The sequence below is a fragment of the Ammospiza nelsoni genome, chromosome 8 (genome assembly GCF_027579445.1).
Source record: "Ammospiza nelsoni isolate bAmmNel1 chromosome 8, bAmmNel1.pri, whole genome shotgun sequence".
NCBI lineage: Eukaryota > Metazoa > Chordata > Aves > Passeriformes > Passerellidae > Ammospiza > Ammospiza nelsoni.
In genome coordinates, this window is record NC_080640.1 from 32,294,110 (window position 1) to 32,315,854 (window position 21,745).

The 21,745-nt window shown below is 47.2% G+C and overlaps 2 protein-coding genes across 2 annotated transcripts; one reads left to right on the forward strand and one right to left on the reverse strand.

Annotated features, from left to right (window-relative positions):
- Window positions 1-1,580: 1,580 nt before the first annotated feature.
- Window positions 1,581-9,321, forward strand: LOC132076071 (lipase member K-like). The gene is made up of 9 exons (XM_059476978.1): window positions 1,581-1,685; window positions 2,899-3,016; window positions 3,655-3,853; window positions 4,078-4,187; window positions 4,342-4,478; window positions 4,907-5,044; window positions 5,151-5,222; window positions 6,227-6,295; window positions 9,088-9,321. The coding sequence occupies exons 1-9, from the start codon at window positions 1,581-1,583 to the stop codon at window positions 9,319-9,321; spliced, it is 1,182 nt and encodes a 393-aa protein (XP_059332961.1).
- A 7,750-nt stretch (window positions 9,322-17,071) lies between these two features.
- LOC132076086 (putative lysosomal acid lipase/cholesteryl ester hydrolase) lies at window positions 17,072-21,372 on the reverse strand. Its single transcript, XM_059477002.1, has 9 exons — window positions 21,274-21,372; window positions 20,840-20,957; window positions 19,799-19,997; window positions 19,579-19,688; window positions 18,537-18,673; window positions 18,239-18,385; window positions 17,674-17,745; window positions 17,391-17,456; window positions 17,072-17,305 (listed from the first exon to the last, which is right to left on the reverse strand). Exons 1-9 carry the CDS (start codon window positions 21,370-21,372, stop codon window positions 17,072-17,074), a joined length of 1,182 nt encoding a protein of 393 aa, XP_059332985.1.
- Window positions 21,373-21,745: the final 373 nt, after the last annotated feature.

A 21,745-nucleotide genomic window follows, 5' to 3' on the forward strand; every position in this document is an offset into this window, starting at 1 on the left:
AAAACCACCATTGAAATGGGGTGCTGGAAACTTTCTTCAGCAACACCAATTAAGCCACTCAATGGAAATCACCTCCAAACTCTGCCTAAACAATATTTAACTGGCCTCCACAAACAAATTCTGGGAAATTGCACTTTCTAAACTGTGCTGTTACCTAATGATGAATATGCCCTGCATCCCAGGGTGTTTACACTTGCCACCCCACCCTGCAGCCAGTTCAAATAGGGCTGTCTCTATGCCCCAGCCAGGGGACAGAACCCATCCTGTGGCACTGCCACATCTCCATCTCCTCCAGGCTGGGCATCTCTCCCTGCACTGCCCATCCTCTCCAGGGGCTGACACATCCCTGTCACCTCCTGCAGGAGCTGTGCCACCTCTCAGCTGGGCTGGCTGCCTTCACTTCTGGACAGGTGAGTGTGGGGAAAGCATGGCTAGAGCCTGGACAGGGGAAAGGACAGTGGACAGGTCCCCTGGACAGGGAAAAGCATTCTAAACTTGCCTGTGAACAGCACTTACCACTCATGGCACTTCCAGCCCTCAGGACAGGGCACCTAAATCTCATTTGCTGGCTCAGTTCTAGAGGCTGCTCCAGCCCAATTTTTCTTGTGGTGTCCAGTGTTGTGGTTGTTGGAGGGAGCAATGCTGGCCAGAGCTTTCAGTGCCTGTCTGTGATGCCTCCTGCCCATAACTGCGTGCAAAGCCTGCTCCTGTGGCAGCTGCACTCTCCAGCACATTGGATGAGGGGTTTTTTAAGCTGTGTTAAATCCAGTATCACTAAGGGATGTCTAGATCTGCTGGAAGATGCAACTCTCCCCATTTTGCATACAGATTTGCACTCCAAAATGTCCTTCTCTGAATTAGATGTAATCCATTCTTGTATCACTAAGGGAATGTCTAGATCTGCTGGAAGATACAACTCTCCCCATGTTGCATATAGATTTGCACTCCAAAATGTCCTTCTCTGAACGAAATGTAACCAATTCTTGTCTTTTACACCGTGCTCAAGGAGAAGGGCAAGCAGTTAGAGATTTTCTTCTCATTATTTTATTTCTTTTTAAGGAGGGAAGGAAGTGCTGAAATTTATTCATCCTCTCTGTCCCTCCTGGGGTTTGGAGTGTTAACAGGTGATGCAGACAGCAGGGTGATGGGACAGAGCTGTCCCTTTTCTGGAAGGGAGACTGGAGCAGTGGCACTGCATGGTCACTGACAGGACATACAACACCCGACATCCTCTGTGTATTGGAATGGCTCAATTTTATTGAGGTTTGAGCAACTTCAGGGGGCTGGAATGAGCCCAAACCATTCTGTGATTCTGTGATTTTAACCCTTTGCAGTTCCCAGTGGTGCATACAGCACCACAAGGTTTGCTGCCTCACCTCTTACAGGAATTCCTGAAAGTCTGTCCCACCTCCCTGGAATTATCCCTGCTGAGATGTGCTCCCTGAGCCACCCCATGTTCATTAATGCTTTTGATGGTCACCCAGGGCACCAGGCTGAGGCTGGGTCCCACCTGGGGTGTTTCCCTGCCCTGCTCCCCCTGGCACTGAGTGTGTGGCTGTGTTGTTCCAGGCACAGCGAGGATGTGGCTGGCTCTGGCTCTGCTCTCCGTGCTCCACGGGATGGCAGCCGGGGAATGCTTGTTGAATTCCCCATATCCCAAGAATCCAGAGGCAAGGATGAACATTGTGAGTATGATGGCGTTGGAGAGGAGGTGGGAAGCGTCCAGGAAACAGCCACCATTTAAAAAATTACAATGAAATATCACATTCAGGGATTTCCTCGCAGGAGCCTTGAAAACATTATTACTTATAGGAATAAATCATATATGACTCCATTTTCCTCATGGTGGGAAAAAGGCTATTCTTTATGGATATAATTCCTTTTTATACAGTTTTACAGACCTTGTGTGGGACACCAATTGGTCAGGAGCTTTCTTGCCAATTATTGCTTTTATTGGTTATTAACAAATTGTTATTCTGTATTGACTGGTCACTCAAACTCTCAGTGTCTAAGTGCAGGGAAGTTTGTGAGTGATAGTTTTAATTTTTCTATCTAGCAGTGTAAAAATAGTTTTTACAGGTGGAATTTGTTTTTTACGTAAGAATAGCTTGTTATGTTCATTAACTGCTCACACCAGGATTGCTTTCCCATGGGCACTTGCACAATGCTGGCTTTGACCAGGCCAGCCACTGATTCCAGGAGAGCAGGCTTGATTTCATGGAGCCTTTCTCTATGATTTTTCTACATTACTGCAACAATTATTTCTCAGGGCCTCTTGCTGGTCACAGTGACCCTGAGATGTGTTAGAAAGTCTCTTTTCCCAGCCTGGCACTTGAAGAAGGAATCAGAACTCTTCAGTTCTCGGTCCAAAGGTTGTTTATTGTTTCGTATCTATAAAATATTTTCTGCTGTCCAGCTGAGGTCTGCTCAGCAAGACAGTCAGAGACACTCTGCCTACCCCTGGGGTGGTGTTATCTTTTTATACTAAAAGCTACATATACAAGGTTTGCAATTACTTCCCAATACCTATCACCTATGTTAGACTGTGAGCTTCCACTCTAAACCAATCTAAAAGTGCCACCATCACAGCAGAAGATGGAGGCCAAGAAGAAGAAGGAGAAAGGCTGGACACACCCAGATCCCTCCATCTTGCCCCCCTGAACCTCCATTCTAGAAACCCCAAAATCTGCTTTTTCACCCCGTGATAAATTCACTGTCATTCTACTTAATTTGTGTGGCTTGCAGATCTTCATCTATGGTTGGGAACTTGCTCCGTGGGTGATAATCAAAACCACACAGGCATTTTGGGCTCTGTTCCAGGGTCTCTGAGCCCCCTGCTCAGGACAGCCAGAGGGATGTCCTGGGTTCTGGCAATTATTGGCTTTCTTCTTGTTGCAGAGTGAAATGATCTCCTTCTGGGGGTACCCCAGCGAGGAGTATGACGTGGTGACAGAAGATGGCTACATCCTTCAGCTGAACAGAATTCCTCATGGCAGAGGAAATTCTGGGTGCCAAGGTAAAACTGGTGCCACACAGGACACACACACACACCTTGAGCACTCACTGGGATAGCAGGGCTTGTGCAAGAGGGTTTTCAGGGCTCCCTGTGGCTCGGCATCGGTTTTGATGGATCAGAATTTGCCAGGAAGGCTGATGCCTTGCCAGGGATGTTTCCTCACCCCTCATGGACCCCTGAGCATTGAATATCAGTCTGCAATCCCTGGTGGCACACCTGGGGCTCTCAAATGTGCTCCTGGCTCCCAAAATGTGCTCCTGCTGCCATTTGATGGATGAACAGACTGGTTTGGTTCTCCCGGGGGATCCTCTTGTCCTGTGGGGGGTTAGATCCTATTTAGATCATTCTATCTAAATGAAAATTGCATTTTTCCTGTCACATCCCCAGGCTCCTCCATGTTTGCCCGCAGAGCTGCCTGGGCAGCCCAAGTTCTGCCAACACCAAGTTCTGCCAACACCCCCAGAGATTCTGGGGATAAAGTCCAAGATAATGGTGAATTTTAAAATGAAATCTAGAGGAACACCAACACAAACCTCCACGGATTTTGGCTGTCATGGGGATAACACTTTATAAACTGTTTCAAAAGGTGACAAACATCATTAAAAATGAGGAGAGTCATGATGCTGCCTGTCTTGCAGGTGTGAGGCCCGTGGCACTCCTGCAGCATGGTCTCCTTGCAGAAGGCAGCATCTGGCTCGCCAACTTGGCCAACAACAGCCTGGGCTTCATCCTGGCAGATGCTGGCTACGATGTCTGGATAGGAAACAGCAGAGGGAACACCTGGTCCAGGAGGCACCAGGTGCTGACCACCACACAGGATGAGTTCTGGGCTTTCAGGTAAATGGGCAGGGTTTAGGGTCTCATAAACAGCTGAATTCTGTCAGGGTCACGCTGCTCCAGCTGGGGGATGAGTGAACCAGGCTGGAGTGAAGCTCATTCAATTATTCTGAGTGAAAACTCAGTAGGATGAAGAGTTTTGTGGGGCGGCCCTGTCCTCCTGCTGGTTTTGTGGTTTGCTGATGCTGCCCCTCTCAGCAGGACATCTCCTCTTCTTTCTGCAGCTTTGATGAGATGGCTAAATATGATCTCCCAGCCATGATCAGCTTCATTGAGCAGAAAACAGGACAGAAACAGCTCTATTACATTGGCCATTCCCAAGGCACCACCATAGGTGAGTGTGTCCTGCTGATGGCAGCACGAGAAGTCAACATCCCCTCTCAGATTAGTAAAATTACTCACTGAAATTAAACTATGTGCATGAGTGCCTTGAAAGACTAAAAAAGTCTAAACCTTTTTTTTTTCTACTTTTTTCCCCCCCCCACCAGGTTTTATAGCTTTTTCCACTATGCCTGAGCTGGCTCAGAAAATCAAGGTGTTCATTGCTCTTTCGCCTGTGACCACAGTGATATTTTCTCAGAGCCCATTTAGAAAACTCTCAGTCTTTTCTGACTCTGGGCTTAAGGTTGGTCTGCACTATGTCCTGCACAGCCAAAATGGTTTTTCTGGGGGGGGATTGTGAGATTATCTATGGAGTATTTCAAGTCATTTAGAAAGAGGAGAGCTCTGCGCTCTGTTTTATTATGAAGGAAAACACATCTCACTGCAGAACCTTTCAGTGCTGTCCTGAATTCACTCCCTAAAATGAATTATTCTGGTGAATAAAACTGATGCAGAGGCTGTGAATTGAGCCCTAGCATTTAACACAAGAGCATTAATGGATGTAGGAGATCATGCCCATAAGAAACAAGGAGCTGAATCATTTAATGGGGTGCGAGGGAGGTTTCACTATGGGCAACCTTAATGGGGGGATAAAATAGAGGTTGTAAAGTAGTGCTTTGGGGAAAAGCATGACCAGACTTCCTATTTGATAGCAGATTTGGGATTTTACAGGAGCTCTTTGGCACGAGGGAGTTCCTGCCCCACACTGCCCTGGGGGAGGTGGTCCTCTCCAGGTTCTGCTCCTGCTCCAAGGTCTGCAAGCACATCCTGACTTCAATTTTCGGGTTCAACTGGAAGAACACAAACATGGTACGTGGGAATGGACCTGTAGAGGGTCCTTCTGAGGGCCAAAGCCTTGGCCATGCCCTGTTCTGCAGGGCCAGGTGAAATGTGGGATGTGCTGGTGTCCTTGCAGAGCCGGTTCGATGTGTACATGGGGCACAACCCGGCGGGCTCCTCCGTGCAGAACATCATCCACTGGCTGCAGGTAAACCTCCCCAGCCACCCTCCATGCCCCACAGAATGTCCCTGGTCCCTTGTGGGCAGCCTGCTGTGCTGCTGGCTGCAAGACACACCTTGGCCAGGTCTTTGGTGGGTTTTGTTTCCACCCCTCCATAAAACACTCAGAGGGTTTTGGAGCCAGAGTGGTGGATCTGTCATGGAGCTGAGGGCCCTGCAGCCACAGCAGGCACATCCCAGGGCTCTTGTTTCAAACCAGCTCCAGCCCTGCAGCCCAAGTGCCATTAGTGGTCAGACTGGACCAGACTGCCACCATTAGTGGCATCTGGACAGCAGCCAATTAAGCTCATTACTGATAAAGCTGATTATTTCTCCTTCTTCCCTTTGTGAGCATGAGAACAGTCACCACCAGAGCCCTTTGACACTGCAGTTGTGCTCTGCTGCACTCCTTTTCTCTTCCCCAAGCTAAAAATTTGCACATTTTTGGTAGATTGTCTGTTTGCCTTCTCTGAGGTGTGTGCCACGGGCTGTGCTCAGGGCACAGCTCCTTCTCTGTGTGGGATTCCTGCTCAGGGACCCCAAAAGGACTTTGGGGGGTTTGCAGCAAGAGCACACACCCCATTTTCTGAAGTGCTGCTGCCCAGTGAGGGATGAGGCCACCTTGACCTTGTATTGCTGTTGGTCCTGTTCCAATTAGACAAGAGATGCTCAGAGGCTCCTTCCATCTCTGACCGTGCCATTTCAGGCCCACTCTCCAGCCCACAAGGAATACTTAGAGTTCTAAACCCATTTTCCAGACCATTTTCATTTCTTCCCATCCTGGTGTTATCCACAAGCATTAGAAACATAATCTCTGCCCATTTGTCCAAATTCATGACAATAATTACTTGTGCTGGGCCTAGGGCCAGGCCTGTGAGACACTGCCAGTTCAGTGATGAAAGCTAACTTTTGAGGGTAGACTTTTGAGGGTTGAGTGCACCCCCAGAGAGCTGTGACTTCACTCAGAGCACTGCACGTCTGAATTTGCTGCAGGGAGTCCACGGTGGGGCACTGAGAGCTTTTGATGGGGGGCACATGTACAACAGCCTTCACTACAGACAGGTGAGGCGCTTCCTGTGGCCTTCCCTTTCCTTGTTCTCTTCCCATCCATGCCTGCTGTGTCTCCCCTTAATGTATTCCTCCCTTCACAAACTGGAAGTCAGGATGTCTGCTTGGAACAACAGCATTTTCCATTCTCAACTCTATTTTGCAAATATATTTTAGATGGAATAAAACACTTTAAATTAGACTTTCCACTTTCCATAGGATAAGGGGAAATGGTCGCAAGTTATACTGGGCTAAATATTAGGAAAAATTTCTTCTCTGAAATAGTGGTTAAGCCTTGGAACAGGAAAAAAAAAGAAAAAGAAAAAGAAAAAACTTTTTTTATTTCTTAAACAAAATGTGTCATTCAGAAAGCAGTATGCTTCTTAACTGGATTAATTACACTGCAGGTAACGAGAGATGCTGCTGGCAAATCACCTCATGGCAAATCCTCAGGGTGTGGAGCCGACACAAACCCTCCAGAAATGTTTTAATTTCAAAAAACTTGCTTCCAAACACCTCCCTGGTGTCGCTGAAGGAAGTGCTGGGGAAGTGTCACCACAAAGAACTTTGGGAGGGACCTGTGGAGGTCAGGATGATCCAACAGCACTAAACCAGAGCAGCCAAAGTTCTGCCTTCTTATCCAAACCATCTGTAGAATCAGAACTAGAATTTCTAGCCCAGCAGAACCAATTCTCTAATTAATTTTAATTAAATTGCCTCACTAAATCATAGCATGTAAGGTTATGCTGCATCTCTACTGTAGTTCCTCTCCTTTCTAGAAGAAAGGCGTTCCAGTTTTCATTCCCCCCTCTTCCCAAAAAGTAGCAACGGTGCACAGTTTGTTGCACTCCAGCAACATCTCCTCTTCGGGAAGTCCCTCTTCACTCTCCTCTTGTGAAGCCCCTTTTCCCTCTCCTCTTTATGAAGCCCTTTTTCCATCTCCACTTTGTGAAGCCCCTTTTCCATCTATCTTCTCCTTGTGAAGCCACTTTTCCATCTAACAGCTCTTTTTGAAGCCGCTTTTCCCTCTCCTCCTTGTCAAGCCCTTTTCCATCTGGTCCTTTTGAAGCCCCTTCTCCATCTCCTCTTTTTTAAGCCCTTTTACCCTCTGCTCCTTGTGAAGCCCCTTTTCCATCCATCTCCTCTTATGAAGCCCCTTCTCCATCTTCTCCTTGTGAAGCCCCTTTTCCCTCTCCACTTTGTGAATCCCCTTTTCCCTCTCCTCCTTTTGCAGCCCCTTTTCCCTCTCCATTTTGTGAAGCCCTTTTCCATCTCCTCCTTATGACACTGCTTTTCCATCTCCTCCTTGTGAAGCCCCTTTTCCCTCTCCACTTTGTGAAGCCCCTTTTTCTTCTCCTCCTTCTGAAGCCCCTTCTCCATCTTCCCCTTGGGAAGCCACTTGTCCATCTTCCACCTATCTTCTCCTTATCAAGCCACTTTTCCATCCATCCCCTCCTTCTGAAGCCCCTTTTCCATCTCCTCTTTGTGAAGCCTCTTTTCCATCTGCTCCTTGTGAAGCCCCTTTTCCCTCTCCTTTGTGAAGCTACTTTTCCATTGATCTTATTGTTGTCAAGTCCCTTTTCCATCTATCTGCTCCTCATGAGGCCACTTTTCTTTCTCCTCTTTGTGAAGCCCCTTTTCCACCTCCACTTTGTGAAGCCCCTTTTTCATCACCATTTTGTGAAGCCCCTCTTCCATCTCCTCCTTGTGAAGCCCCTTTTCCCTCTCCTGTTTATCAAGCCCCTTTTCCACCTCCACTTTGTGAAGCCACTTTTCCACTTATCTTCTTGTTGTCAAGTCCCTTTTCCATCTATCTTCTCCTTGTGAAGCCCCTTTTCCATCTGTCTCCTCCTTTTAAAGCCCCTTTTCCATCTCCTCATTCTGAAGCCATTTTTCCATCTATCTCCTCTTTGTGAAGCCCCTTTTCCATCTCCACTTTTTGAAGCCCCTTTTCTCTTTCCTCTTTGTGAAGCCCCTTTTCCCTCTCAATTTTCTGAAGCCCCTTTTCCATCTCCTACATGTTAAGCCACATTTCCATCTCCCTCTTGTGAATCCACTCTTCCCTCTGCACTTTGTGAAGCCCCTTTTCCCTCTCCACTTTGTGAAGCCGATTTTCCCTCTCCTCCTTGTGAAGCCCCTTTTCCATCTGCTCCTTTTGAAGCCCCTTTTCCATCTCCTCATTGTGAATCCCCTTCTCCATCTCCTCCTTGTCAAATCCCTTTTCCTCTGCTCCTTGTGAAGCCCCTTTTCCATCTGCTCCTTGTGAAATCCCTTTTCCCTCTCCATTTTGTGAAGCCCCTTTTGCATCTCTTCCTTGTGAAGCTCCTTTTCCATCTCCACTTTGTGAAGCCCCTTTTCCCACTCCTCCTTGTCAAACCACTTTTTCATCTGCTCCTTTTGAAGCCCCTTCACCACCTCCTCCTTCTGAAGCCCCTTTTCCATCTGCTCTTTGTGAAGCCACTTTTCCATCTCCTCTTTTTGAATCCACTGTTCCCTCTGCTCTTTTTGAAGCCCCTTTTCCCTCCCCTCCTTCTGCAGCCCCTTTTCCCTCTCCATTTTGTGAAGCCCCTTTTCTACCTCCTCCTTATGACACTGCTTTTCCATCTCCTCCTTGTGAAGCCACTTTTCCATCTTTCTCCTCGTGAAGCCGCTTTTCCATCTATCTCCTCTTTGTGAAGCCCGTTTTCCAGCTCCTCCTTGTGAAGCTCCCTTTCCATCTGCTCCTTGTGACACCACTTTTCCCTTTGCTCTTTGTGAAGCCCCTTTTCCGTCTCCTCTTTGCGAATCCCTTTTCCCTGTGCTCCCAGACCGGGGCCCCGTTCTACGACGTGCAGGACATGGAGGTGCCCACGGCCATCTGGAACGCGGGCCGGGACTGCCTGGCCGACCCGCGGGACACGGCGCTGCTGCTGCCCCAGGTCAGGAACCTGGTGCACCACAAGCTCATCCCCCACTGGAACCACATGGACTTCGTGCTGGGCCTCGACGCCAACGAGGTTCTGTACCGCGAAATCCTGGACATCATGAAGAAGCACCCCTAAAGGTGCTGGTTCTACCTGATACATTTTTTATTTTTAGCGTTGTCTCTGCAGGATTTTGAAATTTCTTTTCAATCTTTTGAATTTTTTGAATCTTTTGAAAATTTTTTTTTAATCTCTGTTTGGACCACCTGAATACAGTTGATTAAAATGTTCAGCTTTTAACTGGAGTAGTGACAGGGTGGGGAGAGGAGCCTTCATGCCACTCCTGACTGGCACTGCATTGCCTTTTCTTATTTTCCTTCTTTTCCCTTCTTTTCCCTTCTTTTTCCCCCTTCTTTTTCCCCTTCTTTCCCCCTTTTTCCCCATTTTTCCCTTTTTTTCCTTTTTTTCCTTTTTTGTTTGGTTTGGTTTCGGAGGAGGTGTTTTTTTTGTTTGTTTGGTTTTGTTTTGTTTTGAGGTTTTGTTTTTTGGGGGTTTTTTTTGTGCCTTCATCAGTGACACAAAGCTCATTGTGGCTGTCTCAGGTCTGCCACTCTTATGCCTAAAACCATGAAGGTGGATCAGAAAGACACCCAACAGATCTGTGGTGAAAAACACCAGAATTAGGACCCCAGATTGTTTTGGGTGGGAAGGGACCTCAAAGCCCATCCACCTTCCCCTGTCCCAGGCTGCTCCAACCCCCAAAATCCAGCCTGGCCTTGGGCACTGCCAGGGATCCAGGGGCAGTCACAGCTGCTCTGGGCACCCTGTGCCAGGGCCTGCCCACCCTCACAGGGAACAATTCCTAATTCCCAATATCCCATCCAGCCCTGCCCTCTGGCACTGGGAACCCATTCCCTGTGTCCTGTCCCTCCACCCCTTGTAAATAGTTTCTTTCCATCTTTCTCCCTTCAGGTACTAGAAGGACATGTCCCTAGAAAAAAAGCAGTTCTAGTGGTTTTGAATTCAATAAAATTGTAATTAATCACATTTTTAATGTTGCTGGGTTTGGGCATTATTTTTTTTTCCTTTCCGTGACTGAGGGGTGAGAAATTAATAAATCCTGAAGAGAAATTTCCAGTCAGACAGCCCAGTGTGTGATTCTGGTGGTGAATGTGTAAAATCCAAATAAAAAGGGGCTTAAGGGTTTTCATAAAGTGCTTATCTTAGGGTTTATCTGAGAGGTTGTGGTAATAAGACTGATCAGTGATCTCAGAGGTGCTGTGATGCATTGATGGTTGTTTTATTTAGCCTGAAGGAAGGGCAGTCATTTTATAGCAATAAAAAATTTGGGTGCTTCTATCAGCCAAAATCCTGAGGCCCATCAGAAAACCTCAATAAATATGTCAATGTTGCAAGCACCAGAAGAATCAGCTTCTTTCAGGGAGGGAGAATCCAGCTGTGAGGCAAAGCAATATTTCATGGAGGAACTGCTCAAAATCATGCACTGGAGCACAGTCAGATTTTCAGTCTGTCAAGTTTTCTTTAAAATTCCCTGGAAGATATCCATCACCCTGAAAAGCAGAGTAGATCAGTCAGAGTCTTGTGGGAGGCGAGGAAGTAATTTTGGGGGAGAGCAGCCATTCCAAGTGTTGCTGTGGGTTATTTATATTATATTATATTATATTATATTATATTATATTATATTATATTATATTATATTATATTATATTATATATATATATATAAAATTATAATACATTGTATTATAGATTATATATACTATCATATAATAAAACAATATATAATTATTTATTATAATAATATATTTTATAATAGTATCTATTATAATATAATATAATATATAGTACCTATATTAATATATATTATATAATTATATATGTAGCATTATATTTATGTATATTATACAGAATGTATATAATATATTAAGATAATATATTATAATATATGATCATATTATACATATCATATTATGTACATTATATAATTATCTATTATATTCTAATATTGTATTATATATTATAAAATACATTAAATTATATTATTATATTATTATATTATATCATATAATATAATATTTTAAATATAATATATTGTATCATATATATTATTATATTATAGTTTAATATAATATATAATTTAATATAGTTAAGATATAATATCTTATAATATATAGTACATATATTAATAGATATGCACTATATTATATAATGTATATAACTAATGCATATTAATATATAATATATAAAGATAAAATATATTATATTATATATTATCATATTATATATAGTATATTATACACATCATATTAATATATATTATATTGTCATATATTATATAATACAATAAATTATAATCAATCACATAATACACAACATATAATATATAATATATCATATATATCATATACATTGAATATAATATAATATAATATAATATAATATAATATAATATAATATAATATAATATAATATAATATAATATAATATAATATAATATAATATAATATTTCTATTGTTGGTGTATTACTATATAAAATAATTCCTGGCTAAAATTTGGCAGAAGTGCAGGACAGAGCTCCCTCCCTGCTGCTGGGTGTCCCTGTGCTGTCCTTGCTGTCCCCTGCAGTGGCTTTGGGGCTTCCCAGGGTGACTCTCACCCACGACGTGTTTGTGCCCCTGCTGCTTCCCTCATTGTCCTGTCTAAGCCTTTCTCCTCTGAAGGGCAAAGCCTGCAAGCAAAATGAAAATCTAATGGCATTTACTTATGAAAAGAAGCTTGCATTCTTTACAGTTTCCTGGAGTATTACGCAGCCACAATGGTTGGAGTAAATAACTCGGGATTTATTTCTTTTTTCACCCCTTTTTTCCCTATGTCTGTAGTTTCTGCCTCATTCCAAGAAGCTTTCTGTAAAATGGTCTTTTTAGGTAATGCTCTTCACCTAATCTGTTTATTCAGTTTGCTCAAGTCCATCCATTTCCAGTAAATACTTTTCTCTCTGCTAAGAAAATTGCTCGTGAATTTTATCGGGTGATCAGATTATTGGATTTGGATATTGTTTGCTTTTCTGCCTTTAGGAGATTCTCTAAGCATCTTTCTGTAGTGCAAATTCTTGCTTAAGTTAAGCCTGTTTAAACACATCTTTTTTCTTTTTTTTTTTAAGTCTCTTGCCAGTTCTGCAGAAACAATTTGCCCAAAGCCAAAAAAAAAAAAATTTAAAATGTGGCTTCACTTGGTATTTTGCCATGGGGACAAAAGGGCTTTTCCTTGATTGCTTTGTTTTTTTCCCCTGTGCCTAAATATTTTCTTTCCCTTTCAAAACCCTGAAACAAAGCTGTGACCCAAATCCTGGCTGAAATGAAAATAAACCAGCTGCCAGCAGCGGGAGACATTTGCAGATGAGACTCGTGGCACATGGCAGCACCCAGAAGGTGCAGAAATAAACGAGTCAAGAACACCCAAATTGTGTCCTGGGGTCAGGAAGGTACAGAGGGGTGACACAGCCTTCCCTGCCCCTGCTCCCAGCTGGGACACACCAAAATTCCCAAATTCCCAGACAGGGTTTTCCTGTGTGCTGTTTTCCAGCAGTGCCTGGCATCCCGATGGTCCTATCCCAGCTGGACGGGGGGACCAGGACCTGTCCCCACCACTGCTCCTGGGACAGGTCCTGTGCCACTGCCACCACGGGCTGCCACCCTGCTCCTGCCCAGCTGCCCCGTCTGGCCCGTTGTCCCTTGCTGGGAGCACTGGGAGGGCACCAGGGACCTCAGGGGACATTGGCACTGCCCCGAGGCCATCGCCACCCTGCATGGGGAGAGGACATTCCATTGTCCCCTGACATTCCACTGTCCCCTGTCATCCCATGAGGACATTCTATGTCCCCTGACATTCCATGAGGACATTCCATTGCCCTCTGTCATTCCACTGTCCTCTGTCATTCCATTGTCCCCTGTCATCCCATGTCCTCTGTCATTCCATGAGGACATTCCATTGTCCCCTGTCATCCCATATCCCCTGTCATCCCATTGTCCCCTGTCATTCCATTGTCCCTTGTCATCCCATGTCCCCTGTCATCCCATTGTCCCTTGTCATCCCATGTCCCCTGCCATCCCATGAGGACATCCCATGTCCCCTGTCATTCCATGTCCCCTGCCATCCCATGAGGACATCCCATGTTCCCTGTCATTCCATTGTCCCCTGCCATCCCATGAGGACATCCCATGTCCCCTGTCATTCCATGTCCCCTGCCATCCCATGAGGACATCCCATGTTCCCTGTCATTCCATTGTCCCCTGCCATCCCATGAGGACATCCCATGTCCCCTCTCATTCTGTTGTCCTCTATCATCCCATGAGGACATCCCATGTCCCCTGTCATTCCGTTGTCCTCTATCATCCCATGAGGACATTCCACTGTCCCCCTGTCATTCCATGTCCCGCTGTCATTCCCTGCTGTCCTGGTGGGAAAGGCTGTGCCATGCCAGACTCCCCAGCCTGCTGAGCCAGCACGTTTGTCCCTTGGCTGGCAGGCAAACACGTCCCCAAATTAAAAGCTTAATAAACAAACAAATAAAGAACCATTTGCCACTAGGCTCGTGAGCTCCTGAGACAGTGAGCCGGGTTTGATGTGGCACCAGTGACACCCAGGCCTGCTGGCCCTTGGCTGCTGAGCTCCTCTGATTCTTTTGTGAAAGAAATTGGAAACAGTGGCCAGGGCTCCAGGTCCTCAGAGTTTTGTGGGTGGAATAACAGGAGCCTGGCGCTATTTCACCTGGAGCAGGCGCTGGAGGTGTTGTCTGAAGGCGCAGCCCGGATCGTGGGTGTGACCCACCCTCATCAGCCCCAGCATTGTGTTGCAAATCGCTGGCAGCAGCCTCCAGCCCCTGTGCCAACTCCTCACCTCTGCCAACCTGTTATTAGGCAATCCACTGACAGATTGGCTTCAATCCTTCTCCTTTCCCTCTCCAGATGCAGGTCAGGTGTTGGGATATCTCTGCAGAGCCCTGGTGGGCTCGGTGTTGTGCAGAGACCCTGGTGGGGCTGGTGCTGGTGCTGGTGGCACCACCAGATGCCTCCTTAGGAGGATGGATGCCCTGAGCCCAGCTTTGCAGCCCCACAAGCTGCTCAGCTGACGTCAGTTTGGGTTAGAGAGCAGTGCTTTATCCTTTAAACATATTTATCTCTCTATTAAAAGGCGGGGGATGCAGAGGCTGCAAATTAATCCCGCTGAGGTTTAATCTGCCCGGACCGTCAGCATTTTTATTTTCTTTGGATTGGAGGTCCTAAAACCTTCTGCTGTGGGTGTCTTCTGCCACGTGCAGGGACTTGCAGGCAGAATCCTGCACAACCCCACACACAGCTGCTGGCCAGCACATGCAACACAGAGGTGGCTCTGTCATAAATAATTTGCAGTAAACATAATAAGTGAATCCCGTGTAATAAATAGATGGGGCTGCTATAATGAGCATGTCTGTTAGAGTAGCCTCTTTGAGCTAGGTCTCATAGACTCTTGGAGGTCTACAACACACCTAAGATAGCTCAGCTACCTTTGGAGACATAAAAATCAGCAGTATAGCTTCTGTGGTAGTGTTGGGAACAAAAAGGCTTAATAAAAGGCAAAATAACAAGCAGAGAAAAACCGAGGCAGGTACCAGAGGTTCTTGCTCCTCATAAAACACCTCACAAAACCAATTAGCTTCTTTATTCACTTCTTTTTCTAGGAAATTGCCCAAACAAGACTTTTTACCTTCTGTCCAATTAGCTATCCTTAAGTTTGAGGTGAAGTCCCCTGAGCCTGTGAAGCAGCTTTTTCACTAATCAAAAAGAGAAACTTCTAAGCTTCTTTCCTTTTTGAAGAGACAAAAGACAGTTTTGTCACTGCATCAACAAAAACCACGTTCCTACACGTGCCCACCACAGCTGATGGGTGACTCTGCTGGCTGGGCAGTCATTGGGGAGGTGGGGAGATGCTGGTGCCTGTTCCTTGGAAAAACTTGAGCTGCTGTTTCACATCATCCACCTGGTCAGGTTTTCACACTGAGGTTTTTCTCCAGAGTGACAAGGTAGAAATAGCTCCGTCCTGGTCACTGGGCCACACCAAGGATGCCCTGGTGATGCAGATGAAATTTCTGGTGTCAACTCTGGCAATACTCTGCCATTCCCATCCCTGGCAAGGTGAGAGGCACCTGCAGAGGGCTCATCCATCCTGGTGCTGGGCTGCTCTGCTCCTACAAGCTGGCATTTGGGTGTTGCAGGGGTTTTCTCTGAGTAGTCCTGCTGGTAAGGTGGAACCCAGAAAGTGAGATGCTCGGCTTTGCCAGATGTCCCCCGAACCTGAAACTCAGTCATGGCACTACCAATTCCTGCCCTGTTTAATGCAGCACAAGTGTAGGGAAAAAAGATTGTAGCTTTGATTCCAGAGAGTCAGTAGCGAGTCAACCCCTCCAGGGTAAATAGAGTGGCTGAAATTCACTCCTCTAGTCATGACTTTCTTTTTAATTTCAACAGTAAGGAGCTAAACAGGACGAGCAAGAAAAGCTTGGCAAGAAGCCGTGTGATTGGAGAGGGATAGTTGGGTGGATTTGTGAGGTGAGAAAGGGCTCAGCCTTTCCTTGCACATTTCATCACCAGCAAATCACCAGGTTTCAACTCCACTCTGCACAGTGAGGAGGATCTGGTGAGGAGAATCTCCTGCTCCTGTGCCCAGCTCAGAGCCCCCTGGGCCAGATGTGCCCTCTCTCGACCAGTGGCTGTCACAAGGTCACTTCCCTCCCCTCCTGTGCCTGAACGCACAAACCATAGCACGTGCTCGATTCCTGGAGTAAAATTTCACTCCTGGATTGCTGTGAGCTGGAAAGAAAAGCTGGAAAGAAAACCCCAACACAGCAGATCTCTTGCAAGCCATGGGCTGGAGCTTGGCTGTGATGCAAGACTTTATTGCAATAATCTCTACAGACACAGGGGCGGGCAGAAATCACAGCAGTGCATTTAAAAGCCATGCAGTGTGGGACACGGGGACAGGGGAACAGGGGACATTTTTAAGCAGAGCATCCCTCACACAAACCCCGTGCCCCAAGGCACATGGGAACAGGCAGCTCCTCCATCCTGGGGCAGCACAGGGATGGATGGATGGATGGATGGATGGATGGATGGATGGATGGATGGATGGATGGACTCATGGATTCATGGATTAGATTAATGGATGGATTCATGGCTGGGTGGATTCATGGATGGATTTATGGATGGATTCATGGATGTATGGGTTCATTGATGGGTTGATGGATGCATTGATGGATGGATGGATTGATGAATGGATGGATGGATGCATTGATGGATGGATGGATGGATTGATGAATGGATGGATGGATGGATGGATGGATGGATGGATGGATGGATGGATGGATTCATGGATGGATTGATGGACGAATTCATGGAGGGACTGATGGAGGGATCGATGGATGGATTCGTGGATGGATGGATTCATGGATGAATTCATGGAGGGGTTGATTGATGGTTGGATTCATGGATGGACTGATGGATGGATTCGTGGATGGATTCATGAATGGGTTCATTGATGGATTCATGGATGGGTTAATGGATGGATTTATAGATGGGTTCATCAATGGATTGATGGATGCATTTGTGGATGGATCCATGGATGGATTGACAAATGGATCTGTGGATGGATTGATGGATGGATGGATTCATGGACGGATCCATGGATGGATCCAGGAATGGGTTCAGGGATGGATTCATGGATGGGTTCATCAATGGATTCATGGATGGGTTAATGGATGGATTCATGGACGGGTTCATCAACAGATTGATGGATGGACTGATGGATGGAACCATGGATGGATGCATAGATGGGTTCATGGATTCTCCTCCATCATGGCCACCATCCGCTGGTACATGCGCTGGGGGGCATTCAGGCCCCAGTGGTGGTCGAAGTGGTTCCAGTCGGGGAAGTGCTCGTGGTGCACAACGTGGGTGAGGCGGGACAGCAAGCGCTTGGTCTCCTTATGGGGGGTCACCCAGTCGTGCCCCCCGCTCCACACGGCCACTGGCACCAGCATGCCCTCAATCTCGTAAGAGGGAGGCCTCAGCTGGCAGGGGGAAAGCACTCCTGTTACCTGGGGCTCTGGTGGGTGGGGTGTGCTCCCCCATCCCCATCCCAGCCAGCCCCTTCACCTGGTTGTACTTCTCTATGTTTTTCAGCCCGTAGTCAAACTGCTTGAACTCGGCAGTTTTTGCAGTCTGGAAGGCAGAGGCAAAGGGTTAATCCAGGTAACATCCTGGACCAGCCTCCCCAGACAGACACACCTTTTGGGACACCTTGGTTAAAAAGCAGCAGCTTAAAAATCCCTTTTATCTCTTTGATTCCACCTCCTTTACCTGTTTCCAGAAGCATTTGAAAATACCACGTTCACAGATTAAAAGAAAGTTAAAATACTTATAAAATCAGAATCTCTACCTGTCCCCAGTGCACAAGATTTTTTACTGATGTATAGTCTGGAAAATGAGATAGGTACACGTCCAGTCGGCTCTACAGGAAAAAGAAAGTATTTTCTAAGTCAGTTGGGAAGGATGAAAATCCATCTGGGCAAAAAACCTCAAGCATTCTGTCTTATAACTGCAATATAATTGTTATACACTCTTTATTCTTCAGCAGCTTTATTCTGCTCAGAGCTAGAAGCAGCTTCCAAAGGTAAGCCACTTAATCAACGGAAATACACTTAAAATGGAAATGCAACTGATCTAGTCATTCTTTGGTTATTTTCTTCTGTAAACCTGTTGTGTGCCAGCCAAAAATGAGGCAGGAGTTTCCTTTCCTAAGAGCAAAGACCACAAGCGATTTTCTCTTACCGAAGACTCCATTGGGTTTAACACCCCCACACCACTGCAGGGAATCTCCAAATAACCACTGCCTCTCACACCTTATTTTGGAGGTTTATACTCATTGTTGTGCCTCATTAGATATCTCCAGGTGTATAGGAAAACCAGAGAGGGCTGTGACCTGGAGAGCCTGGTGCACCCACCATGTTCAAGTTGTTCCTGTCAAAGCCTCCGACCAGGAAGATGCTGTTGGCACACACTTCAGCTTCCAGTGGCCTGCTGCACTTGTGAACCAGGAACAGCTTCTCCTTCCTTGGCACCAGAACCAGCTCTCTGGTTCCAAATATCTCCTGCAGGAGCACGAGGGAATGTCAGGAATGGTGCTAGGAGCTCCAAGGCCTGCCGCAGGTGCAGGAGCAGCACACAGTGGTAATGCAGGGGACAGGAATTGCCAGAAATCCCTGGATTTTGGCAGTAACCACCCAGAAACACCTCCTGTACCTTGAGCAGCAGGTCTGGTAGGAAGGCCAGCTTTAACACAGGGCCCCGGACGTGGTGGAAGGTGTACACAGGAGCCAAGGCAAAGAAGAGTTTGATCTTCTTGGCCAGGTGTGGCAAGCTGGAAAACGCTATGAAACCTGAAAAGCAGCATGAGAGAACAACACAACCCCAGCTTACCCTAGGCCTTGTGTTTGAGGGTTTTTTTTAACAAAAAACACTCCTGGATGCCAGCACAGCCCAGGATGGATGGGGAGGATGTGGCAAACCCCTCCCATTGCAGAAGGCTGGGAAGGCAGGAGGGGACAGCAGCTCCCAGCAGAGTCCATTTTGGGATGGTGTTGAAAGTTGCAATGCAAGTTGTTTTCCATTGCCATCTGTATGGCAGATTACCTTTGTCAAGTGGGCAGTTTGCCTTATCTCTCTCTTTGAGTGACCACATTCACACCTCCCTCAGGAGGGGACACCTGCTAATAACAGACTATTGAATGTCACTGCATGGCTGATAAGAACTAGAACATCCCATTGTGAGATGCTCTGCCCAGAGGGAGGAGCCAAGCATTGCTACCCAGATATAATCCAGAGGTTTTTGAGACACCAGCACAGCTTTCTCCACTGGATTTCCCAGAGGAACAGCAGCTGTGTCTCCTTCCACTGCATCTTCAGAGGGAGAATACATCCTTCTCTACAGATTCCCCTTGCTCCAACAGAACCTCCCTGACACTGCAGGAGGGCTGCAGCCACAATTCCAATGGGACTGCCACCAACAGCCCACAGGGTGTCAGGTTGGGTTCTGACTCTGTCAGTGTTGTTCTGGTGTACTGCATTGTTTATTTTATCCTTTATTTTTTTCCTTTTCCTTATTAAAGAACTGTTATTTTCTGCTCCCATATTTTTTTTTGCCTGAGAGCCCCTTAATTTAAAATTTATAGCAATTTGGAGGGGTGGGGAGGGTTTACATTCTCCATTTCAGGGGAGGCTCCTGCCTTCCTTAGCAGACTCCTGTCTTTCCAAACCAAGACAGATGGACATTGGTATCACTCACCCAGGGAGCTGCCCTGAGCGTGGCCAATGTAGAACAGCTGCTTCTGCTCCGTTTGCATCAGGATGAAGCCCACCATGGCCGGCAGGTCGTACACGGCCATCTCGTGGAAGCTGCGCGGCAAAGGGAGAGCCTGGAGGAGATTCCCACCTCCCATTCACCCACCCCGCCAGGGTCTCAGTGCTGGCAGCCCTGCAGCCCAGCTGCCCTTGGTGGCCCTGACCTGAAGTCCCAGAACTCCTCGGAGGCCGTGGAGAGGCTGCGGTGCCGGCGGGACCAGCTGCTGCCGCGGTTGTTCCCGATCCAAACGTCATATCCCGCGTCCGCCAGGATGAAGGCCAGGCTGTTCTCAGGTAAGTTGTCCACCCAGTCACCACCATCCAGGCAAAACCCATGCACTATCAGCACGGGGGTCCTGGCTCCTGAAGGAGGAGATGGGAGGTAGTGGGCAGAAGAAGGAATGTGCTTCTTGTTGATGGAGTGACAAAATCGTCCTTTGTCCCCTCAAAAAGGAAATAAGGCCAGAAATTTCTCTCCTCAGTTAGGTGAAAAAACACCTCATAGGATCTGGGGGGCTTCAGCTCAAACTTAAGGATAGCCAATTGGACAGGAGCCAAAAGTCTCACCTGAGCAATTCACTAGAAAAAGAAGAGAGCAAAGAAACAAATCGCTTTTGTGAGGTGTTTTACCAGTAACAAGAACCTTGGGCACCTGGCTCGGTTTTTCTCTGTAAAGACTTTTGTTATTTTGTCTTTTATTAAGACCTTCTTGTTTCCAACACTGCAACAGAAGCCATCCTGATGATTTTATGCCTTCTAAGGTAGCTGAGCTATCTTGGGTGTGAAATAGATCTCCAAGAGCTTATGAGAACTAGCTCAAGGAGACTCATACTTCAGAGACACCTTTCCCACATAGAAATAAAACACCACTGTAACACCTTGGTACTGTTTCATGCAAGCTGCACATTAAAAATTCCCTTCTCCCCTTATTTCCCTGGTTATGCTGGTGCTTTTTTGTGTTTGGGGAGCTTTTGCCACCCCAGGCCCTGAGCCTGGGCCTTGGAGCAGGGTTTTGCTGCAGGGAAAGACCCACTTTGGGGGCTTTGCTGGGTCACAGCACAATGCTGAGCTCCTGAAGGCAGCCAGGAGGAAGCTCCTCATCCCTCTCCCAGCTGCCCAAGCCATGCCTGGAGGCACAGGCATTCCTTTTGTTGTCAGGAGGGCCAGGGTCACAGCTGGTGCCCCCTGGGTGAGGCTGAGCCCACCTGAGAGCCTGGTGCCCTCCTTGCCATGGGGAATCCTGTTGAGGCTCAGGAAGTAGCCATCCTCTGTCATCACCTCGTACTCCTCGCTGGGATAGCCATGGAAAAGGATCTTCTCGCTCTGCAGGGACAGGGGTGTGAGGGCAGAGGGTGACCCAGAGCCCTGGGCCTGCCTCAGCTTCCCTCACTGCTGCCGCCCACGTGGTGTCCCTGGTGTCACCTGCGCCCAAAGGAATCACAGGGAGAGCAGAGAGAGGCCAAGCTCAAGCTGAGGGCATGGGGTGAGTGCCAGCAATGAAAATATGGGAGATTATTGATGCCCCAAACCCCCCAGAGAGGCCAGGTGCAGATGCAGGGAAGGGGTGAGCCCAGCTGGTCCCAGCTGGAAGGATTTTGGGCATGCCCATGGAGAAGTGAGGTGCTCCCCCAGCACTTACAATGTTCATGAACGTCTCTGGGTTGCGGAAGAATTCATCATCTGGGATGGCATCTTCCAGCCCCTGGGCCAGGCACAGGGCCACCAGCAGCAGCCACATCTCACCCACCTGCAGCACCTGGGGGATAATAAGGCTGTGAGTGCTCCAGGAACCCTTTGGGACAGCCAAAGCCTGATTCTGCCACAGGGAGCGGGTGTCTGCAACCCCTTGTGCAGTTTGGAGCCCACCCCAAGCCCCTCTTGCTGGCCATAGTCATCTAGTGCAGCTGTAAGTGTGGGACAAGCAGCCTCCCACCACCCCCTGCCTGGGAAAAGCATCAAGGAAATCCTTGAGCTTTCAGGAAAAGCATTCAGGAGAAGAATGCTTCCCCAAGCAGGAGGGGTCATGCCAGAGCTCCATCCCTGCCTTGGATGCTTTACAGCCCCTTGCCAGGTGCTCCTGGAGTGCCCAGCCCGAGGCATTCCAGACTCAG

Excerpts from the sequence above, each read along its gene's own strand:
- LOC132076086 (XM_059477002.1), bottom strand. The coding sequence starts at position 21,372 with ATGTGGCTGCTGCTGGTGGCCCTGTGCCTGGCCCAGGGGCTGGAAGAT. Across the intron at positions 19,998-20,839 it reads GGAGGGCACCAGGCTCTCAG|GAGCCAGGACCCCCGTGCTG; the intron begins GTGGGCTCAGCC and ends CTCCTCCTTCAG. Across the intron at positions 17,457-17,673 it reads ATCTTGTGCACTGGGGACAG|ACTGCAAAAACTGCCGAGTT; the intron begins GTAGAGATTCTG and ends TCTGCCTTCCAG.
- LOC132076071 (XM_059476978.1), top strand. The coding sequence starts at position 1,581 with ATGTGGCTGGCTCTGGCTCTGCTCTCCGTGCTCCACGGGATGGCAGCC. Across the intron at positions 4,188-4,341 it reads TTCCCAAGGCACCACCATAG|GTTTTATAGCTTTTTCCACT; the intron begins GTGAGTGTGTCC and ends CCCCCCCACCAG. Across the intron at positions 5,045-5,150 it reads ACTGGAAGAACACAAACATG|AGCCGGTTCGATGTGTACAT; the intron begins GTACGTGGGAAT and ends GTGTCCTTGCAG.